We start from the raw sequence: 23160 nt of genomic DNA on the forward strand, positions 1-23160 counted from the left end.
TGTTTTCTTGATTCTTGTCTTTTTGCAATTGTTGTTTTCATGTATTGTTATGCATTATGTTTTCCACTCTGTCAAAGCGCCTTTGGGCTTCTGGAAAAGCGCTATACAAAATAAATGAATTATTATTATTATTATTATTATATATATATATATATATATATATATATATATGTATATATATATATATGTATATATATATGTATATATATATATATGTATATATATATATATATATATATATATGTATATATATATATATGTATATATATATACTGTATATGTATATATATATATATATATATGTATATATATATATATGTATATATATATATATGTATATATATATATATGTATATATATATATATATATATATATACACATATATATATTGTTACGGATCTCGGGGGTCCGCGCTCACCTTATCAAGGGGGGGTTAATCCCCTTGTCTTTTTAGCTGGCCGTCCCGAGTCCTTAGAAGTTATAACGCTCCTTCCGGCCGGTATTAGCTAGGGTCATTGGTCAAAGTAGTCCCAAATACCTACTTACTAACCTGACCGTAAAGCAGGGAAATAACTCCCGCTCAAACCACGGATAAGATGGAAAATGCCGAGCGGTTAGCAATCTGCGATCCGAGCTGTTAACAATGAGACTAAATCCGATTATAGCGGTTCCTAATCGTGCCACAGGTACTCAATTGAGAGAAAGGACGGATGTGATCGGATTAGAGGAAACCAAGAAAGAACGAGGCAATTTATTACAAATATACAGGAGGAAAGAGGAAACGATAGGGATGTACCAGAGGAAGAAGAAGAAGCAGGACACAGGGCAGTCTTAAAAACAGTCTTAACTTAGGACCCCAGACAAACATACACACTCACACGGGGATTGTAGCTGGTAGGGTGGAAGGTCCAGGTAGATGGTCCAGGCGATGGGGTCCAGGCTCCGGTCCACTCCAGTCCAGTGCGCGAAACCCGGCAGGCAGCTCCGCGTATCGTTCAACGCGAGCGGACCTTACATATAGCGGGGGGACTGGGATGCTTCGTACGTAATAACTGTACGTTCGCGCCAAATGCTCTCCCTCTCAAGGTCCTTTCAATGCGTGCGCCTCCAACAAGCCCGTACAAGTTATTTGCAAATGTGCGCGCCTCCAACACCACTTAAGTCCTCCGAAAGAAGTCCCACTGCGCAGTCCTGTAATAGCGCCGCTCTCACATGAGTCCTTTCGCCACTGCCGTGTGCACGCGAGTCCTGTGAAAGGGTTTTGCATTCGCGCTTATATCACGCGAGCCAAGATCACTCCGCGCTTCATAAAGGCACGCCCACCGGTGATATTCCCTCAGCCCTGGTTGGCTGGTGGGGGTTTACCGGCCACGCCTTTGACGGCTGGTTGACAGGCCACACCTTGTTCTTGGCAATCCGCCCCCTTTTTCCTCGGGCCTGACCGCATGGTTAATGGCGTCGTTTGAGCAAACGCTAAGGCGGCTGCTGCTGGCAGAGGCGCGTAATGGCGTCGCTGGGAGAGAGAGGTTGGCAAAATGGCCGGAATTGGATTGGGGACCTACTCTTATTTAATTGATGCAACGCAGATTCAACTATTGGAAACACAGCCTTATCTAAAACACATAATAATGAAATAACTGAGTTCCTATGGTGGCCTACGTGTTGCTGGTGGACTAACTAGGGGTGCTACCTTTAACCTTTAATGTCATATTTACAAGTGATTCTTTATTTACAAAAGTGTGGGTTTTAAAACCGCAACACTGCACCCTCCCTTTTTCCAGGCTTGGCCCGAGCCGAAACAAAAGGAACTATCTTTTCAATTAATGTGACACTTAGGTGTGGTTACCCTCTATTTTTAACCTCACCCTGAGTGCGACAGTTTTAACACTGGATATGTCCCACCTGCTGCATTGCATCCTATCTAACCGACTCACGCCCACAATTAACCGAATTACGGAATGGTCTTCAAACTAAACATTTAGCCGGTGGGGAGCATTATTTACAATACACTAATTATTTACAGTGCAACTCAGGACCTGTCTTTTGTGGGAAAAGAAGAATGGTTTGAAAAGAGGAAAATGTCATTGCCATGCACTGCACCGATACACCATACCATATGTACCCAATAAATGCACCATAAAGAGAAAATGCACAAAAAGCACAAGCACCAAAACATTTCAAAATTAATATATGATGTCTGATGTCTTCTCTGCTTGGCCGATGTTTCTGGCTGTCTTGATGGATCTTCTTGCTTGATGTTGTTTTAATTATTAATAAAAAGGGCACACACCGCGTCCACTTTTTATTATTGATATAGCCAGCAGGGCCAACTCAGGTGGTCCACTGCTGGGCATAGTTGCCACTTAAAACAGTGGTCTGCAAGCCAGATACCGCTGGCAACAATGGTCGGTCCCAGCAGAGATGCCAGGCCACAGAACGTGTGGTCCATAAGTGGTGCTAGGCCACAGAAAGTGTGGTCCATATGTGGTGCCAGGGCACAGAACGTGTGGTCCATATGGTAGATCAGTGCAGGCAGGAGGCAGCAAGGGTGCGAGCGCACAACTGCGGATACCTGCACACTCCCCTCGGCAACAAAAGAACATGGTCCATGAGTGGGGAAGGAAGACAAAGCAGATTAGTGGGGGAAGGCGCAAGGGTACACATCAAAACAAGGTAATGTAAGATGAGGGGCGCGGAAGAGCGAGCCGAGAAAGCTCGTCCCTAGCGTTCGTCACCCCCTATGTCACTTACTCTACCCTTGCCCCTACCCCATATTTACACAATCTACAACTTTACAAATTCGTCGCTAACGTCTTGTCCCCCATATCCCCCTAATCCAAATTCGTCATCAATCCCTCCTAAGGAGGAAGAGATGGAATACAAACAGTCTCCCCCACGTCAAGATGCGTCTTTCATTCCAAATGCTTGCAAAAACACGGTGTGGAGTTTTGTCACCTTAGTGAATGGATGCGGATGGTGCGAAAAGATTTTCTCCTTTCTATCTATCTATAATTCCAGTAATCTCTGTGTGTCTGTGTGTCTGTGTGTCTGTGTGTCTGTGTGTCTGTGTGTTTGTCTGTGACCGCTGTTTCTCGACAACCACGGGTCCGATATACTTTAAACTTGCCAGGTATATTGCTGGGGACCCGAGGATGTGCCTTTTCAAGGTTTTAAATTAATCGGACAAGTACTTACCGAGCTATGTCCAAAAAACGCTTCAACCAATCAGAGAGCAGCGAGCTATCACGTGTGCCGAACGTGGCGATCAGACTCTACCTCGGACGGCACATTTGAGAGCGTATTCATTTATTTCACGTTGGAAAACTATGTTGCCGTTAAACTATGTTTTAAAACGAATTCAAACTGCGATTAAATTAAAACGATTCATCGTAACTGCGACGATTTGCGAACTTCCGGTCCGGCAGCCAATCACAGAACGCTTTGTTGCGTAGGCGTGGCCGATGTGAGAACGAGCGGAGCTGAGCGCGTTACGAGCTGACCGCCATTACGTTACGGTTCGTAATTCGATTTCTTCCGGAGAAAATAATAATTTCTCGATTTCATATGCGCATTATTTCTCCCAATTCAGTCAGAGCAAAGGGCGGAAGCGAAGAGCGTTGTTTTTTTTGTTTACGGGCGTACGGGCGGGGTAGAGCGTACGGGTAGCGTTTTTTTTTTTTTTGGCAAGGAACGGGCACCCACGTACGGGCATTGCCCTAGTCTTCTAAATGACATTAACACTTTACACTACCCGGGGTCTTACCCTGCGAATCCATTGGCCATCATTAAACTATGTGGTTCTAAAAACCAATTCCCATTGACCATCCCTGTGGTGCCTTCCAATTTGGGGTCTCACTCCGCCGATTTTTCACCCTGTGCCCTCACACAATTTTGGGGCTGGGTCGTGTGGCTCACCAGCAGGTCCGCTCACCTGCACACCTCCGCCACTGTAGTTGCCACCCGAGCTTACCTAGCTCCTCACCCTAACCTCCCTAGTGGAAGGCCCTCCTGGCTCTCTCACCCCACTACTGCCCTCCTTGGCATCAGGCAACACGGGGCCTTCCCTTGGATCCTCAGGCCCCACTGAACTCTACTACCTGGCTCCCAGAGCCTACCTGCGGCCTCACCTGGCCGACAGACTACCAGTGGCGGAGTGCCCATTTAACCATTCTCACTAACAGGCCACACACCCAGCCATTTCACTCTACTCATGCACCCAACAAAGCAATACCTCGCTACTTTCAGCACCACAGATGTCAATATCCAACCAAATTGTCCTACTCCCTCTACCTACTTTTAAACTACCCTCCCCGGGTACTCGTGAAGGGGTCCATCCTTCCCCCATCCACTCCTTCGCACCATACACTCCACACCACTCATTCCACACTCCTCACTCCACACCATTCATTCCACACACCTGTACTTCACCTGCACATCATGCAGGTCAATCACTCAACACACACACATCTTTCACGAGCATTGCCTCATTTCACCAGCACTACCAGGAATCTCTCATTCCAATTCCTCATTTCATCATGCTCACTACAAAGATTCTCATACACACAGCATCATTTATGCTATCTACTCCCTTCTAATACTGGTGCTCCCCGTCATCCCTTATACTAAGCACTCCCTCGTCGTTATCATCCAACTACTCTACTCTACGTCCCCACTACAGGTACAATGTCACTACTTACCTCTCGGTCACCTATCGTCACCTCTCGGTCCCGAACGATTATCCTAACCCTCCCGGGCTAGTTTGCACCGCCAAACCCCATAAAACTATAGCTCCTCTGCCCAAAGAAGGTAGTAATGTGAATGGTGAAACTACCATTCGCCATCACTATCACTATTCGTTCACTACACTTGAGCCTCTCGGTACATCATTACATCATCAAAGCTCGGCTTTGCAAAGCCAAGCAATGAATTCGGGTGGTCTGCCGGTCTGGTCTACTGTAGGTTGGGTCCGTCCGGCATTCGGATTCAGGGGAGGAGGTTTTGTCGGGCCAAGACTCCAGGCACCATCCCTACGCAAGGCCTTGCGCTCCCAAGCACGATTGCCCAGCCTTCCCCGGCTGGAACGCCACCACCACAAGGGGGCGCCGCTCCGAACCCTTCTCCTTCCCCTCGAACCGGGCCGATCGCCTTGCCTGGCAAAACGCGGCACCGACCGTGCAGGGCGAGGCCCGGCCCGAATCGTGCACGGCGCTCCTTGCAGAAGCGCCGCGGCAACTATCTGCGCCGGCCCCCGCAGCACACAAAGAGCACCACGCCATGAGAACTCGCGTCGGCTAAATGTCGGCCTAACCACTGCCCCAGTCAGCATCGATGCTCGAATCACATTTTCACATCCACACCTCGCGACCCTTTCTTTACTCACAAGCCCATACATTTCGTCACAGCACTCGCTCGTGCATACCCTTCCGTTCCACACTTCGTTAACACACATCCCTGCGCACACCTTGGCGCACACTCTCCCGGTACGTACTCTGTGCCACTCACGGGTGCGCACTCTGTTGCACACCCACTCAGCGCACACCTATCCATGGGTGTGCACTCTTTTGCACACCCTATAACGTGCTCTCCCGCACACGCTCCACAACCAGCTCACACTCCGTGTCACTCTTACCCTCACTATTACACTCCGATGTGCATTCACTCTCGCACTCGGTAACACACTCGCGCTCTGGCGCCATTCGCACACACACGCCATTTCCACTCACACAGCGCACCACGGATCTTCTACGAGCGCCCGGGTTACGCCGGGATCCCAAGCGCGCAAAGAACCCTCTCGCGCCAAATCTTTTCGCGCCATATACAGCCCGGCTTACCTTCGGGATCCTCTTCTCCACACGCACCTGCAAATCTTTATAAGGATTAGCAAGTACGGCATCATGATGCGAATACAGACTTTGCTTGCATTCCATCTGGCGGACTTCCTCTCTAGTGGTAGTCAACGTGTGGCCCTGAATGGGTTTCTCTCATCTCCTCTTCCTGTTCAGGCTGGAGTTCCCCAAGGCAGTGTTCTGGACCCTGTGCTTTTTCTGGTCTTCATCAATGATCTCTCTGACTCTCTTGAAAATCCTCTCTATCTCTTTGCTGATGACTCTACTCTCTGTCGCTCCATTCCTCATCCCTCAGATCGGCAGTCTGCAGCCTCCTCACTCTCTGCAGACCTGGACAAAATCACAGACTGGGCAAACAAGTGGAACATGTCTTTCAATCCTGACAAATCTCACACTCTTACGATGTCTCTCAGAAAAGACCGACTGGACAACCCTCCCATCCAATTTCTGAATAATCCTCTCCAAGAAGTTCTGTCACTCAAGCTTTTGGGTCTCACTAACTGCCATGATCTTTCCTGGGAAAACCACATTTCAAATCTGGCCTCCAAAGCCAGTCGCCGACTGGGCATCCTCCGTCGTGCGAAGTCCTTCCTTGGCACACCTGAGCTCCTCACCACATACAAGGCTTTCATCTGCAGCTCAATGGAATACTGCTCTCCCCTCTGGGCTGGTGCTCCTGCCTCATACCTATCTCGTCTTCACGCTCTTGAAACCAAAGCGTTCAGAATCATTGGAATCTCCCGCGATGAAGCTAACTCCAAGGGCCTTTCACTCACTCACCGCAGGCAGGTGGGTGGTCTTTCCGTCTTCTACCGACTCCTCTCTGGCCTTGTCCCCCCCCCAGCTCTCTCTGGGCTCTGTCCCCCAAATATTCCTACAGGTCGCACAAGATCTGCCTGCAACTCTCTTATGGTTAAACTGCCAAAATCAAGACTCCCTGCTCACCTTCACTCCTCCATTCCTCTTTTCTCCCGCCTCTGCAACAAACTCCCTCACTCTCTTCAATCCCACTCCACCCTCCAGGTCTTTAAAACAGCTGATCACCACCATCTCTTATCTTCCCCCATCCAAAACCCTGATCTTTTCTACCCCCGCTAATTTCACCCCAAATCCACTTTTTTGAAATACCAACTTCTGTCCTGGAAGTCCTTGGTGTCCTTGTGTTTAATACTTCTCCCACCCCCCCCCCTTCCCACGCCTCCTCCCCCCAAGCCCTCTCCCTCCCACACATCTCCCTGCTCTCAAATGTTGTGTTTGTGTGCATCCCCTTCTCTCCCCATCTTGTCTTCCGCTCCCTCTTTTTGGGTATTTTGTTTGTCTGGTTGATTTGTTTGTGAAATAAATGTTAGCTCGTTCACGAGCCTCGATTCAGTATTCAAAAAAAAAAAAAAAATCTCAATCTATGCCTCTATGCCTGCCGTCTCTACAATCCCAATTTCCACTATTGCTTCGCTTTTCTCATTAAGCTCGACGACCGCTGGTGCACATAACATCAAATTTTCCAATTCCGCTGTCGTCGGCATTTCTATACCCATCCACGTAACTATGCATTGCTCAGGCTCACTTTCCCCGTGCTTCTCAAGCCACGTTACCTCGTCGCGTACAAATGCGACCTCCTCACTCGCCCTGCGATCAATTTCCCTCTCAAGTTCCTTTGTCTCATACCTGGCTTGCCCCCTCGCCAGCCCCTCGTTAATTTCTTTCATTTGGTCATCCACGTCCTCCAATTGGCCCCCTAATTTGTTCTCTAATCCCCCAATTTGGTTTTTCATATTACTTAACCCATCCTTCAATCCCCCAATTTGGTTTCCCAATTCATTTCTCATTCTATTTTCCATTCCCTCAATTTGGTTTCCCAACCCCATTTGCATGGCTGCCTGCAGCTGTGCAATGAAGGCCTGCATATCCATCCCTCCCACTTGCGCCGTGGGCACGGCCCTCGTCGCCATGTGCGAGGCGCCGCCATTTTGTGGGCCTGCAACCCCCACTACCCCATCTTCTTTAATTTCCTCCTCCATCTCTCCCACTTCTTTCCTGGGGTCCTGGGTTGCCTCTAGCTCCTCTTCTATTTCCCCCACCGGCATCCGATCGCCTTAATTATCCATGGCACGATTTAATTTAGATCTTAATAAAAATTTCGGCCGCTCGAAATTTTGACCAAATTTGTTCAGATAAAAAAATTGGGTTTGGGCTTCAAATCCCACTCCTGACACCAATTGTTACGGATCTCGGCGGTCGGCGCTCCCCTTATCAAAGGGGGTTTAATCCCCTTGTCTTTGTAGCTGGCCGTCCCCAGTCCTTAGAAGTTATAACGCTCCTTCCAGCCGGTATTAGCTAGGGTCATTGGTCAAAGTAGTCCCAAATACCTACTTACTAACCCGACCATAAAGCAGGGAAAAACTCCCGCTCGAACCACGGAGAAGATGGAAAATGCCGAGCAGTTAGCAATCCGCGATCCGAGCTGTTAACAATGAGACTAAACCCGATTATAGCGGTTCCTAATCGTGCCACAGGTACTCAAATGAGAGAAAGGACGGATGCGATCGGATTAGAGGAAACCAAGAAAGAACCAGGCAATTTATTACAAATATACAGGAGGAAAGAGGAAAGGAAAGGGCTGTACAAGAGGAAGAAGAAGAAGCAGCACACAGGGCAGTCTTAAAAACAGTCTTAACTTAGGACCCCAGACAAACACACACTCACACGGGGATTGTAGCTGGTAGGGTGGAAGGTCCAGGTAGATGGTCCAGGCGGTGGGGTCCAGGCTCCGGTCCACTCCTGTCCAGTGCGCGAAACACGGCATGCAGCTCCGCGTATCGTTCAACGCGAGCGGACCTTACATATTGCGGGAGTCCTGCGATGCTTCGTACGTAATAACTGTACGTTCGCGCCAAACGCTCTCCCTCTCAAAGTCCTTTCAATGCGCGCGCCTCCAACAAGCCCGGAAAAGTTCTTTGCAAATGTGCGCGCCTCCAACACCGCGTAAGCCCTCCGAAAGAAGTCCCTCTGCACAGTCCTGTATATAGCGCCGCTCTCGCACGAGTCCTTTCGCCACTGCCGTGTGCACGCGAGTCCTGTGAAAGGGCTTTGCGTTCGCGCTTATATCACGCGAGCCAAGATCACTCCGCGTTTCATAAAGCCACGCCTGCCGGTGATATTCCCTCAGCCCTGGTAGGCTGGTGGGGGCTTACCGGCCACGCCATTGACGGCTGGTTGACAGGCCACACCTTGTTCTTGGCGTTCCGCCACCTTTTTCCTCGGGCCTGACCACATGGTCAATGGCATCGTTTGAGCAAACGCGAAGGCGGCTGCTGCTGGCAGAGGCGCGTAATGGTGTCGCTGGGAGAGAGAGGTTGGCAAAATGGCCGGAATTGGATTGGGGACCTACTCTTATTTAATTGATGCAACACAGATTCAACTATTGGAAACACGGCTTTATCTAAAACACATAATAATGAAATAACTACAGTCCTATGGTGTCCTACGTGTTGCTTGTAGACTAACTAGGGGTGCTACCTTTAACCTTTTAATAATGGGATATTGACAAGTAATTATTTACACAAGTGTGGGTTCTAAAACCACAATATATATATATATATATATATATATATATATATATTATACTCGTATCTATACACGATATATACAGTATATATATATATATATAGTTGTATATATATATATATATATATATATATATATATATATATATATATATATATATATATATATATTGTTGCGGATATGGGATTTGGCCTCCATCCATATCCGCTTGTAAATATTCCCCTATTTCCCCAATACTCCCCAACTATCCCCAATCCCCCATTCCCTAGTCCCATTGTCTGTAAACAACACTCTGTAGCCCCGACCTTCCCCTTTTTCCCCCATTAAATGTCGTACCCAGGTTCACCGCATCTCACGTAGACAACTATAGGACATCTTGCTAGTTATTCTTAGTCTATGTCAGTTAAGGACTCGTTTCCATTAATTCTGACTCTTCGTTGCACCAGAATGTGATTGTATGGCACCAGTAGTAAGTTTAGGACCTCCCAATACCTCCCCGCATCTCTTCCTCATGAAACAACAACACCAACAACAACAACAGCGGCGCGGGGAGTGCGCGTCCTCACTCCGGCTTGGTTAGCCGCCATTGACCATGTGCTCCGACGGGGTTACCACTCAGGGGCTCACTGTCAGCTCCTCGTCAAGGGCGGAGCCCGGTAACCCCCCGCACCCAATAAGAAGCGGCGGACCGATTCCATCTGGGGCGGAGCTAACGAGCCGAGGGCGTGTCACTCCCCGCTGGACATGCGCAGAAAGACGGAGGTGACGTCAGATGCGCCTGAGCTTGGACAAAGAAGGACGCCACCTCCAAGCGCTGAGAGATACCTCCCGCATCTCTGGACCGGACCGAGTCAATTCTGCCCCGGAGCCAAGGTGCACCTTGAGCCATCGACTGCCTGCCCCTCCTTGCCATCAATCCCTGTGTGAGTCAGTCTTGTCCCGTTTGTCTGTGGTCTGTCGGGGCTAAGATAAGACCGTGTATAAGTGCCCACCTTTCTGTGCTGTACCTCTTGTGCCGTGTAATCTAAACGTTCTGCATACCCAATATTATATCCTCCTCCGGAGGTCTTGAGAACTGTACCCCTGGTGTCGTGTCATTTAACCCAGCCGTTGTGTCCTTTCCTTCATTGATCTAGCGTAGCGCGATTCGGCCAACGTTCGAGTATAATCGGGTAACTTGTGCGAACACGGCGGCCATTCCGCTCGGCCCAGCATAACATCTTAATAAGTCGTGTCCGTAACAATATATATATATATATATATATATATATATATATATATATATATATAGATATATATATATATAGATATATAGATATATATATATATATAGATATATATATATATATATATATAGATATATATATATATATATATATATATATATATATATATATATATATATATATATATATATATATATATATACATATATATATATATATATATCTATATATATATCTATATATCTATATATATATATATATATATATATATATATAGATATACATACACACACAACAACACAACAACAGGCATTTTAGGGCCATTTTCCCTGCAAGAGCGGGGGTTAGCCTTGCGGTCCCCATGACAATCTCTCCAAATTGTCATGGTTCTATTTTTGAGGCAATGTTTTTATGGCCGGATGCCCTTCCTGACGCCAACCCTTTGAGTCGCCTCTTACGAAACGCAGGGATACGGTGTACCTATTCTAAACCGGGGTACACACCGGTAATATATACATATATATATATATATATTATAACACACCATTCATTTATAACACATATTATAACACACCAAGTCACATTCAGGATATAATATAACAAATATCATGAAACATTTACATTTTGTAGTCCATTGTATAATTTAAATAAACATAAATGCAAATTTCGCATGTGGAAAAAGTAAGTACACCCCTACATTTATCACTTCTTCGAATACCTAAAATTAGAATCAGGTGCACCAGCTCAGGTGCAAATGATTAGAACATCGTTGGAGAGGATCTTGTAGGAACCTGTCTTATTTAAACCTCAGACATTTAGTTTGGTTTGCTCTTTGTTGTTGAAGTGTGCGGGGTCACCATGCCTCAATCAAAAGAGCTCTCTGAGGCCTTCAGAAAGAAGGTTATATTTGCCTACGAGTCTGGGAAAGGATTTTAAAAGATCTCCAAACAATTTGAAATCAATCTTTCGACTGTCCGGAAGATCATCTACAACTGGAGAAGATTCCAAACAACTGCCAACTTGTTCAAGCCAGGCCGCCCCAGCAAGTTCAGCCCGAGAGCAGAGCGCAAGATGCTGAAAGAAGTCTCTAAGAACCCCAGAATGTCATCATGGGACCTACAGGTAGTTCTTGCCACTGTTGATGTCAAAGTGCACGAGTCTACCATTAGAAAGAGGCTGCACAAATTTGATCTACATGGGAGGTGTGCCAGGAGGAATCCTTTGCTGTCCAGAAAGACTATCAGGGCAAGACTAAAGTTTGCCAATGAACACCGAGGCAAAGACCAGCACTTCTGGAACAATGTGCTCTGGACAGATGAGTCAAAGGTAGAGCTATTTGGCCACCATACCAGAAGACATGTTTGGCGAAAACCAAAGACAGCATTTGACCACAAGAACCCGATACCAACTGCAATACATGGTGGTGGAAATATTATGGTTTGGGGCAGCTTTGCTGCATCAGGGCCTTGGAAGCTCACCATCATAGAATCCTTCATGAATTCTTCATTGTACCAGAGGGTGCTTGAGGATAATGTGAGGCCGTCTGTCAGAGAGTTGAAGCTTAACTGAAGGTAGACCTTGCAACATGACAATGACCTTAACTTACCAGTAAATCCACTAAGGAATGGCTGAAAAGAAAGAAATGGCGGGTTCTGGAATGGCCAATTCAAAGCCCGGATCTAAATCCCATCGAGATGTTGTGAGGGGGATTTGAAACGAGCTGTGCATTCAAGAAACCCTTCAAACATTGCACAGCTGAAAGAATTCTGCATGGAGGAGTGGGCAAAAATTTCTCCCAGTCGATGTCAGAGACTGGTAGACAGTTATAAGAATCGCCTACTTGAGGTTGTTTCTGCCAAAGGGGGCAATACCGCCTATTAGAGCCCAGGGTGTACTTACTTTTTCCACATGCGAAATTTGCATTTATATTTATTTAAATTATACAATGGACTAAAAAATGTCAATGTTTCATGATATTTGTTATATTATATCACCTTTATCTATCAATATTGTTGAAATGAAGATCAAATAGCTGTATGTTGAAATATGTTGAAAAAGTCAAAACTTTACATGGGGTGTACTTACTTTTTCACGTGACTGTATATGTATGTATATCTGTACATAATATTATTACATTGGCCAGTACAGTAATGTAGCCAGCATACTGTCCATGAAGACAAATGTGTGGCAAGTTTACAATAGCGAGAAATGACAGCGTTTCCTGTCCTGCGTGACCACCATCGTTGCCTCTCATCCTATGGTAGAATTCATTTGAAGAACATCCAACTTCCTTCCATTAAATCATACTAAGAAATATTTCCTCCCTTCCCTGCGCATCGTAAGAGCGTGACCAAGGGTTGGCGTCAGGAAGGGCATCCGTCCATAAAAACATTGCCTCAAACAGGGAAGCATGATTGTCATGGGGCCCGCAAGGCTAACCCCCGCTCAAGCGGGGAAAATGGCCTTAAAACGATCATTCATTCATTCATTCGTATTCATCTGCCTCCAAGTCACATTCAGGACAAGTTTCTTTTTTCCTTTATAATGTATAAAACAAGTACAGGTACATTCAAAGTACACCTCCCCCTTGACAAATAAATAAATTTCCTCCAGCGCGGCATTGACAAGGCACCTTCGGCACCTGGCGATACCGCTGTGCAGCACATAGAGACGTTATTGGGAGGGAGAGGTGTACAATAATTGATTGATTAATTGCGTAATTAAAATAAATAAATAGTAATCGTAAAATAATTAATTTCGTAATCAATTGGCTGATACCATACCTAAACCATCCGAATCTGTAACTTTTAAAAGATTAGTTCATTCAGGACTAAATTGAATAATTAAATAATTTATCAATTAATTGATTAATCAATAAATCAATACATCAAAAATATCCTTTTTAGCTAAATTACTTGGTCACTGTCATGTCCGAATATCAGCTTATAGCTCAAAAGGTGCCTGAGATATTGCCCAGATGAGAAAGAAAATAAATGAGAAAGAAAATAATCGATAATAATTAAATAACTAATGAAATAATTGATTAATCAAAACACAAAAAATACTGTTTTTGCCAAAGCAATTTCTCACTATTGTGCTGAAATTTCAGCTACCCAGCTCAAAGGATGGCTGAGATATCACCCGGACATACAAACAAACAATCAAACAAACAATCAAACAAACAAACAAACAACCAGAGTGAAAACTGAGTACTCCCTTTCAGCATGCGTGCCCGTGGGTGCCCGGCAATGACGTTATGCAGTGCTTGGAGATGGCATAGGAAAGGAGCGATGTACAACAAACAAACAAGAAGACGTCATGCAGAGCATAATGCTTGCAAAATCCAACCCCCCCCCCCCCACCCCCCCCCCCCCAAAAAAGGTTGCCATGGATAAAACAAATTGTCCATTTTATTGAGATTAAAATTGACAATCTTAAAGCTCAAATCAAATCAAAATCAATTGGGATGAAAAGTGACAATTTTTCAGATCAAAATTGATGATTTTCAAAGTTTGACCTTGAGTTGACCTTTGACCTTTTGACCTCAAAAATAGTTGGTTTCCCTATTTATTGACTCAATATGCAAATGCTGTTCAATTTTCAAGTCAATCGGATGAATAATGACAATTTTAGAAATTTGACCTCAAGATTATCTTTGACCTCAAAATCAATAGGCTTATTCCTTATGACGAACTCCACCATCTGGTGAAGTTTCGTGAAGATTAGTTTGAAATTGTGAAATGTAGGCAATTGACAGACAAGCAAACAGACAGACAGACAGAATAACGCACACGTCCAACCAATATATTTGAAAAATCTTCGACTTTGCAAGTAACAAACGGGGTAAAAACCGAGTACGTACTCCCTTTCAGCTCGCGTCATCGCCGGACCCCCTGCGGTGCCTGGTGATGACGTCATGTCGCGCCTGGAGATGGAATAGGAAAGGAGCGGTGCACAATATAATTCAGTCATTTTGTTGTCCATTATTATAAGGGTCGCTCTGATTGGGATATGACGCTGTTAAGATGGTCCAAAATGACCTCTTTGGTTCTTTTTTTCCCTTGCATCGTTTGCATAAAACCACAGGGAAAAAAACTTTTTGATTACAAACCTGGGAATGTTTGTGGTTAACTATAACGTGGTTAACTATAACTTGGTTATTAGTCGCAACAAACTAATTTTGTTTTTCAAAGCTGTCAAGCAATCCATTGCACTCAATAAGAAACCAAAACTACTCTAAAAGTATATTTTGGAAGATATGAGTTTTATTTTAACCTTTTATAAGCACCATTTTAGTGCCCATCCTCTAAAAGTTATCCCATGCATTTCAGAGTAAACCACAACATTTGGGCCTGGCAACACTATATAGTAAATCAGACCAAGCAGATATAACCACCTCCATGAGAGTCATTGGTGAGCCAGCTGGGATTCTTGTTCCTCTTCTTCTTCTTCTCAATCCGGCTCCGAGGCCAAACTCAGATGCCATATATTGATCCTGAGCTTCCAGTGTTCTCAACCAACCATTGCTGTGTGCAGTTCTTCTATCTCCAGGTCCGAATCCTTATTCAACGTGTTGCTGTAGTTGAGAGCTCGTCTGCCCCGCAACCTTTTCTTTTCTTTTTATTTTCTTTTTTAACTTTTCATGGATTCATGCCAGGATAGGATGTATCGAGAGCAGACGTGAGGAAGCGATTGTCCAAACGAACCACCTGCTCACAATGGTGCTTTTCCTGCAGATGAACCGGGATTCATTCCCAGATGGTTGTGGCTGATGTGCACTGCATGTTGTGGGGAAATAAACAAGGAAAGGACGACGTGCTGAAGATTCAAGGAATATCATTGGAGCATGCACAGGTTGAAAGGCAGGTAACATTTCTTGTGTGATTACATCGAACATGCGAGGGTGGACGGCAAGGAGAGGCTGCACTTAATGCGAGCCATGTGCGCAAGGAACACAAGCAGGGACATTGCTCCTGGAATGCTGGACCAGCCTTTCCCTGCAAGCCCCTTCCATTCTCTTTGAAATCCCTGCCTCTGCCAAACGCTTTCCCTCCTTACTACCCCTTCCCCAAGCCACTCAGACCTATCCACAGATGTTTTCCTTGTAAACATTTCAAGATCAGGTGACCAGGAAGGGGGAGGAGCTTTGGGAACGTTGGAGGAGGTATGGTTGGAAAACTCTGTCATGGCCATATCCATGATGATAATGCTTCTTGATAACCGCTAACCCCCATTTTATCTAACGTCCGGTGTACCGCACGGAAGTGCTGTTCGCAGCACCTTCGTACCTACCGGCGTGCAGCTGCACCCATTCTCGGCGGAAAGTGTGTGCGTACTTGCTTTGCGAAGTTTCAAACTCGGTTTTCCTGCCTCCTCGCCCCGAGGGCGTGGCTTTGGAGGGCGTGGCTTTGGAGGGCGGAGATTGCTTCGAGCACCGCAATACTGTAACGCAAAAGTCAATCCCCCACCCGAGTTCGATGCGTTTAGTCTTGAGTCGAACTTTTGAAAAACCGTAATAAATTAGTGGCGAATATTCTGCGCTTATATTTCCGTTCTGAAGCCATGTCTCAAACGGAAGACAGTGTGAACGACGTCAGCGTAGGTAAGAGCTGCCTTTTGCAAATTGGTGTATTATTATTTGTTCAAACCACGTATTGTCATCATCTCACGTGTAGGCGATCGAATGTGAAAACTTCCTACCTTTTATGAAGGAAAAAGAATGTTTTTTCCTTTTTATTTTTTAATTCTGCGACCAAAAGTGACCACTGATGAAAGGAAGGGCCAGGCAATTGAAGAGAAGCGACTAATAATTGCTCCGATGAGCCTCGCAGTTTCCCCTGTTCCTAATGCACCCGTTTTAGACGTCAATGTTTTGCCCTCCGCATCGAAGTGCATCCGTATCGTTTGGTTGGATCGTCACTTGCGGCTGACAATGGACGCCGGGCGTTCCTATGGTGATGATTGCGAGTCGAGGTGGGGGGTACCGAACGATTCTGTGTCGTGTCAACATGGTGAGGATTAGAAAACGCAGCGGGTGGCTCCGCTGTCATTACAGCTGCCAAAGTGACGTATCTGAATGTATCATAAATTGAGATGATAATGGATATTGCTCGTTACATACACTTAGTATGTCGTTTCCATCACCCAGTTCAGTATTGACATCCTGCACCCTCTGCAAATCGCCCGGGCTGCCTCGCCTGTCGCATGCATTGTGTTTTTATCACGATTGCTCGGTGTCTAATGCTTTAAAAGGATCCCCCAACTGGTGTTAAGAAACAATAGGATGTTCACCGATTTCGAGGACTCCATCCTTCCCCAAATCTTCTTTCGTTTGTCACACAATAGATTGTTAAGTGTGTTTTGATTGCATTGTGGTCGTCACCGATTATGAGTCTGTAAAAATGTTTGGTGATGAGTATGAGTCTGTCATGTGATTGATTCGCAAAATGACCATTGATCCTGTACCCGGGGTGACAGGTAGCCTTCAACCTGTTTAGACTTCGATTTGACTCTTCTAGAATTGAAAAAGGATTTTGCAATTTTCCGATCCCATAATCCCACTCTCCTGTACATTCCTGCACTCCCTCTCCCTCTCATATTATCCTCCATCGTCTTCCTTTTCCCCAATTTAGCCTTCCCGACCCCTAATCCTCCCACCCGCGCCCTCTCATACATGTAGCAGATGGAACATCCTGAACCCCACAACCTCGCCGTTTTCCACAGGTGTGTAATATGCATGCACATGATCTCTTAGGCTGCAACAACTACTAATAGCTGCAACAACAACTACTAATACTATTACCACTACTACTACTTGTACTACCACTACTACTACCATTACTACTACTACCACTACTACTTGTACAACCACTACTACTACCACTACTACCACTACTACTACTACTACTACTACTACTACTACTACTACTACTACTACTACTACTTTGAAGGGCTATAATAAATCCAAACATCTTGTGAGGTCGGTCAGGGAATGTTTTTCGCCAAGGTATTTTTACAAACCAGCTTGCCAGACCTGAAGTTAAACGGAAGGTGATTTTGGCAGCCATTTGTAATTGATTCAGGGTGTTGTGGGCTTTTCGCCTATTCTTCACAAAATGCACCCGGGAGATTGTGAGATCTTTAAAGTCCATCAGCTAATGCTAGCAGATGGGACACCCAGTTTCACCTTCAATCAAGTGAGGGAGTACTTTGTAATGCAATTCCCTGCCTGTGACGCACCATTTCGACAGTTTATAGTCGGGTCTGGGAATCGAACCAAGACTGGACCGTTGATAGGGAAGTGCACGATCCTGTCGACTCTCATTTTCCCTCAGCCCAACATCTATATCTACATCTAGGCCTACATGTATATATGTGTATATATTGTCGTGTGACTACCCTTGGTGAATACCTTAGGGTAGCACGGAAGGCCAAATGAGCTTTTACTCCGAAGCGTTCAGTTCAATTGTGGACTGATACAAGCAGGGAAAGAAAGGGAAAGGGGACGATGAAGAGCTTACCTTCACGGATCCCACCGCAGTCCTCAAACCTGCGGAAAATAAACTCAAAACGAAACCGGATTTTAAAATGTACAAAAATAAACAGGTTTATTAAAATGGAATGCCGGGACAAAGAAAGCGCGACAATAAAACTAAATTCCGAAACAGGATCCTCCACAACAGACTTGCACACATAGTCAGGTTCACTATGTTAACAAATAAAATTTCGTTCAAAATTTTGGGAGATTAGCAAACCTGTACATTTTTGGAATCATCAGAGCATGGAGAATCCGAAAATCAATGTTGGCATTTGCACAGACACAGATTTAGATTTTGGATTTTCAAAATGGCCGCCATAAAATACATATTTTGCGCAATCTCGGCTTCTAGTCAACCTAGAAACTTAATTAAACAAGTACACATACATTCAAAGTACACCGCCCCATGCCAAATAATTAAATATGCTGCAGCGCGGCATTGCCGGGGTGCCTCCGGCGCCCGGCAATACCGCAGTGCAGCTCATTGAGGCTGCATTGGGAGGGAGAGGTGTACACTAATTGATTGATTAATTGTATAATTAAAATCAATAAAAGATTATCACAAAATATTTTCATAATCAATTGGCTAATAGCATAACTAAACCGCTAGTGCTTCATCCGAAGATGTATCTTTCAGAAATTTAATTAAATAAGTCGTTAATAAAAAATTAAATAATTAATTGATTACTCAATAAATAATTAATCGATTAATCAATAAATAATTATTAATCGATTAAATGATTAATCAACAAATCAAAAATATCCTTGATAGCCACATCACTTGGTCGCTCATGTCCAAATATTAGCTTCCCAGCTCAAAAGGTGCCTGAGATATTGGCCAAATGAGAAAGAAAATAAATAAATGATTAATAATGAAAATAAATAAATAATAATCATAAAAAAATTAAATTATTAATCAATTTGGTCAGAGAACACATAAACTACCACTATTTCATCAGAATCTGTAACTTAAAAAAAAAAATTTTTTTTGTCATTAATCGAATAATTAAATAATTAATCGATTAATTGATTAATTAATAAATCAAAAATATCTTTTGCAGCCAAATCACCTGGTCATTGGCATGTCCAAATATCAGCTTCCTAACTCAAAAGGTGCCTGAGTTAATGGTCAGAAGAGAAAGGAAATTTGATTAATTAAATAAGTACTTAATTAATCGCTAATAATTAAATAACTCCTCAATTTATTGATTAATCAAAAAAAAAATACTGTTTTTGACAAATGACTTGCTCACTATTGTGCCGAAATTTCAGCTTCTTAGCTCAAAGGATGGCTGAGATATCGCCCGGAAAGGAAATTTAATTAATTAAATAAGTACTTAATTAATCGCTAATAATTAAATAACTCCTCAATTTATTGATTAATCAAAAAAAAAATACTGTTTTTGACAAATGGCTTGCACACTATTGTGCCGAAATTTCAGCTTCTTAGCTCAAAGGATGGCTGAGATATCGCCCGGAAAGGAAATTTGATTAATTAAATAAGTACTTAATTAATCGCTAATAATTAAATAACTCCTCAATTTATTGATTAATCAAAAAAAAAATACTGTTTTTGACCAATGACTTGCTCACTATTGTGCCGAAATTTCAGCTTCTTAGCTCAAAGGATGGCTGAGATATCGCCCGGACAACCAAACAAACAAGAAACCAGAGTGAAAACTGAGTACTCTCTTTCAGCGTGCGTCACTGCCGAGCCCCCTTCGGTGCCCGGCAATGACGATTTGCAATGCCTGGAGATGGCATAGGAAAGGAGCGGTGTACAACAAGTACAGATACATTCAAAGTACACCGCCCCATGCCAAATAATTAAATATGCTGCAGCGTGGCATTGCCGGGGTGCCTCCGGCGCCCGGCAATACCGCAGTGCAGCTCATTGAGGCTGCATTGCGAGGGAGAGGTGTACACTAATTGATTGATTAATTGTATAATTAAAATCAATAAAAGATTATCACAAAATATTTTCATAATCAATTGGCTAATCACATAACTAAACCACTAGTGCTTCATCCGAAGATGTATTGTACACCGCTCCTTTCCTATGCCATCTCCAGGCATTGCAAATCGTCATTGCCGGGAACCAAAGGGGGCTCGGCAGTGACGCACGCTGAAAGAGAGTACTCAGTTTTCACTCTGGTTTCTTGTTTGTTTTCTTGTTTGTTTTCTTTCTTGTTTTCTTTCTTGGTTGTCCGGACGATATCTCAGCCATCCTTTGAGCTAGGAAGCTAAAATTTCGGCACAAGAGTGAGCAAGTCCTTTCTCAAAAACGTTTTTTTTTTTTTGATTAATCAATAAATTGAGGAGTTATTTAATTATTAGCGATTAATTAAGTACTTATTTAATTAATCAAATTTCTTTTCTCTTCTGACCATTAACTCAGGCACCTTTTGAGTTCGTAAGCTGATATTTGGACATGCCAATGACCAGGTGATTTGGCTGCAAAGGATATTTTTGATTTATTAATTAATCAATTAATCGATTAATTATTTAATTATTCGATTAATGACAAAAAAATTTTTTTTTTAAAGTTACAGATTCTGATGAAATAGTGGTAGTTTATGTGTTCTCTGACCAAATTGATTAATAATTTAATTTTTTTATGATTATTATTTATTTATTTTCATTATTAATCATTTATTTATTTTCTTTCTCATTTGGCCAATATCTCAGGCACCTTTTGAGCTGGGAAGCTAATATTTGGACATGAGTGACCAAGTGATGTGGCTATCAAGGATATTTTTGATTTATTGATTAATCATTTCATCTATTAATTATTTATTGATTAATCGATTAATTATTTATTGAGTAATCAATTAATTATTTAATTTTTTATAAATGACTTATTTAATTAAATTTCTAAAAGATACATCTTCGGATGAAGCACTAGTGGTTTAGTTATGCGATTAGCCAATTGATTATGAAAATATTTTGTGATAATCTTTTATTGATTTTAATTATACAATTAATCAATCAATTAGTGTACACCTCAGCCTCCCAATGCAGCCTCAATGAGCTGCACTGCGGTATTGCCGGGCGCCAGAGGCGCCCCGGCAATGCCGCGCTGCAGCATATTTAATTATTTGGCATGGGGCGGTGTACTTTGAATGTATGTGTACTTGTCTTTTATAAATTTAATTAAATAAGTCATTTATAAAAAATTAAATAATTAATTGATTAATCAATAAATAATTAATCGATTAATCAATAAATAATGAATAGATGAAATGATTAATCAATAAATCAAAAATATCCTTGATAGCCACATCACTTGGTCGCTCATGTCCAAATATTAGCTTCCCAGCTCAAAAGGTGCCTGAGAAATTGGCCAAATGAGAAAGAAAATAAATAAATGATTAATAATGAAAATAAATAAATAATAATCATAAAAAAATTAAATTATTAATCAATTTGGTCAGAGAACACATAAACTACCACTATTTCATCAGAATCTGTAACTTAAAAAAAAATTTTTTTTTGTCATTAATCGAATAATTAAATAATTAATCGATTAATTGATTCATTAATAAATCAAAAATATCCTTTGCAGCCAAATCACCTGGTCATTGGCATGTCCAAATATCAGCTTCCTAACTCAAAAGGTGCCTGAGTTAATGGTCAGAAGAGAAAGGAAATTTGATTAATTAAATAAGTACTTAATTAATCGCTAATAATTAAATAACTCCTCAATTTATTGATTAATCAAAAAAAAAATACCGTTTTTGACAAAGGACTTGCTCACTATTGTGCCGAAATTTCAGCTTCCTAGCTCAAAGGATGGCTGAGATATCGTCCGGACAAACAAACAAGAAAGCAAGAAAACAAACAAGAAAGAAAACAAGAAAGAAAACAAACAAGTACACATACATTCAAAGTACACCGCCCCATGCCAAATAATTAAATATGCTGCAGCGCGGCATTGCCGGGGCGCCTCTGGCGCCCGGCAATACCGCAGTGCAGCTCATTAAGGCTGCATTGGGAGGGAGGGGTGTACACTAATTGATTGATTAATTGTATAATTAAAATCAATAAAAGATTATCACAAAATATTTTCATAATCAATTGGCTAATCGCATAACTAAACCACTAGTGCTTCATCCGAAGATGTATCTTTTAGAAATTTAATTAAATAAGTCATTTATAAAAAATTAAATAATTAATTGATTACTCAATAAATAATTAATCGATTAATCAATAAATAATTAATAGATGAAATGATTAATCAATAAATCAAAAATATCCTTGATAGCCACATCACTTGGTCACTCATGTCCAAATATTAGCTTTCCAGCTCAAAAGGTGCCTGAGATATTGGCCAAATGAGAAAGAAAATAAATAAATGATTAATAATGAAAATAAATAAATAATAATCATAAAAAAATTAAATTATTAATCAATTTGGTCAGAGAACACATAAACTACCACTATTTCATCAGAATCTGTAACTTAAAAAAAAAAATTTTTTTTGTCATTAATCGAATAATTAAATAATTAATCGATTAATTGATTAATTAATAAATCAAAAATATCCTTTGCAGCCAAATCACCTGGTCATTGGCATGTCCAAATATCAGCTTCCTAACTCAAAAGGTGCCTGAGTTAATAATGGTCAGAAGAGAAATGAAATTTAATTAATTAAATAAGTACTTAATTAAACGCTAATAATTAAATAACTCCTCAATTAATTGATTATTCAAAAAACAAAAAATACCGTATTTGACAAAGGACTTGCTCACTACTGTGCCGAAATTTCAGCTTCCTAGCTCAAAGGATGGCTGAGATATCGTCCGGACAACCAAGAAAGAAAACAAACAAGTACACATACATTCAAAGTACACCGCCCCATGCCAAATAATTAAATATGCTGCAGCGCGGCATTGCCGGGGCGCCTCCGGCGCCCGGCAATACCGCAGTGCAGCTCATTGAGGCTGCATTGGGAGGGAGAGGTGTACACTAATTGATTGATTAATT

General features: G+C 42.7%; 1 protein-coding gene and 1 long non-coding RNA gene across 5 annotated transcripts in view; one reads left to right on the forward strand and one right to left on the reverse strand.

The window, feature by feature from the left end:
* Positions 1 to 15280: 15280 nt before the first annotated feature.
* Positions 15281 to 16201, reverse strand: LOC144890837 (uncharacterized). Its single transcript, XR_013622529.1, has 3 exons — positions 16177 to 16201; positions 15930 to 16136; positions 15281 to 15415 (listed from the first exon to the last, which is right to left on the reverse strand). It is a non-coding gene; the product is annotated as an uncharacterized LOC144890837 (long non-coding RNA).
* The window catches only part of LOC137420911 (heat shock 70 kDa protein 12B), a 134067-nt gene continuing 126985 nt past the window's right edge, over positions 16079 to 23160 (forward strand). For 2 of the 4 annotated variants that reach the window (XR_013622455.1, XM_078772193.1), the window contains exon 1: positions 16079 to 16239. Coding sequence is in view for 2 of the 4 variants with exons in the window: in XM_078772193.1 (XP_078628319.1) it covers positions 16200 to 16239 (40 nt within the window). In the remaining 2 variants the exon portion in view is untranslated. Of the gene's footprint in view, positions 16240 to 16469; positions 16649 to 23160 lie in introns of those variants that run through there. The other 2 variants (XM_078772195.1, XM_078772192.1) reach the window with 2 other exon arrangements.

The sequence above is a fragment of the Myxine glutinosa genome, chromosome 2, assembly GCF_964187855.1.
Source record: "Myxine glutinosa chromosome 2, kmMyxGlut1.1, whole genome shotgun sequence".
Taxonomy (NCBI): domain Eukaryota; kingdom Metazoa; phylum Chordata; class Myxini; order Myxiniformes; family Myxinidae; genus Myxine; species Myxine glutinosa.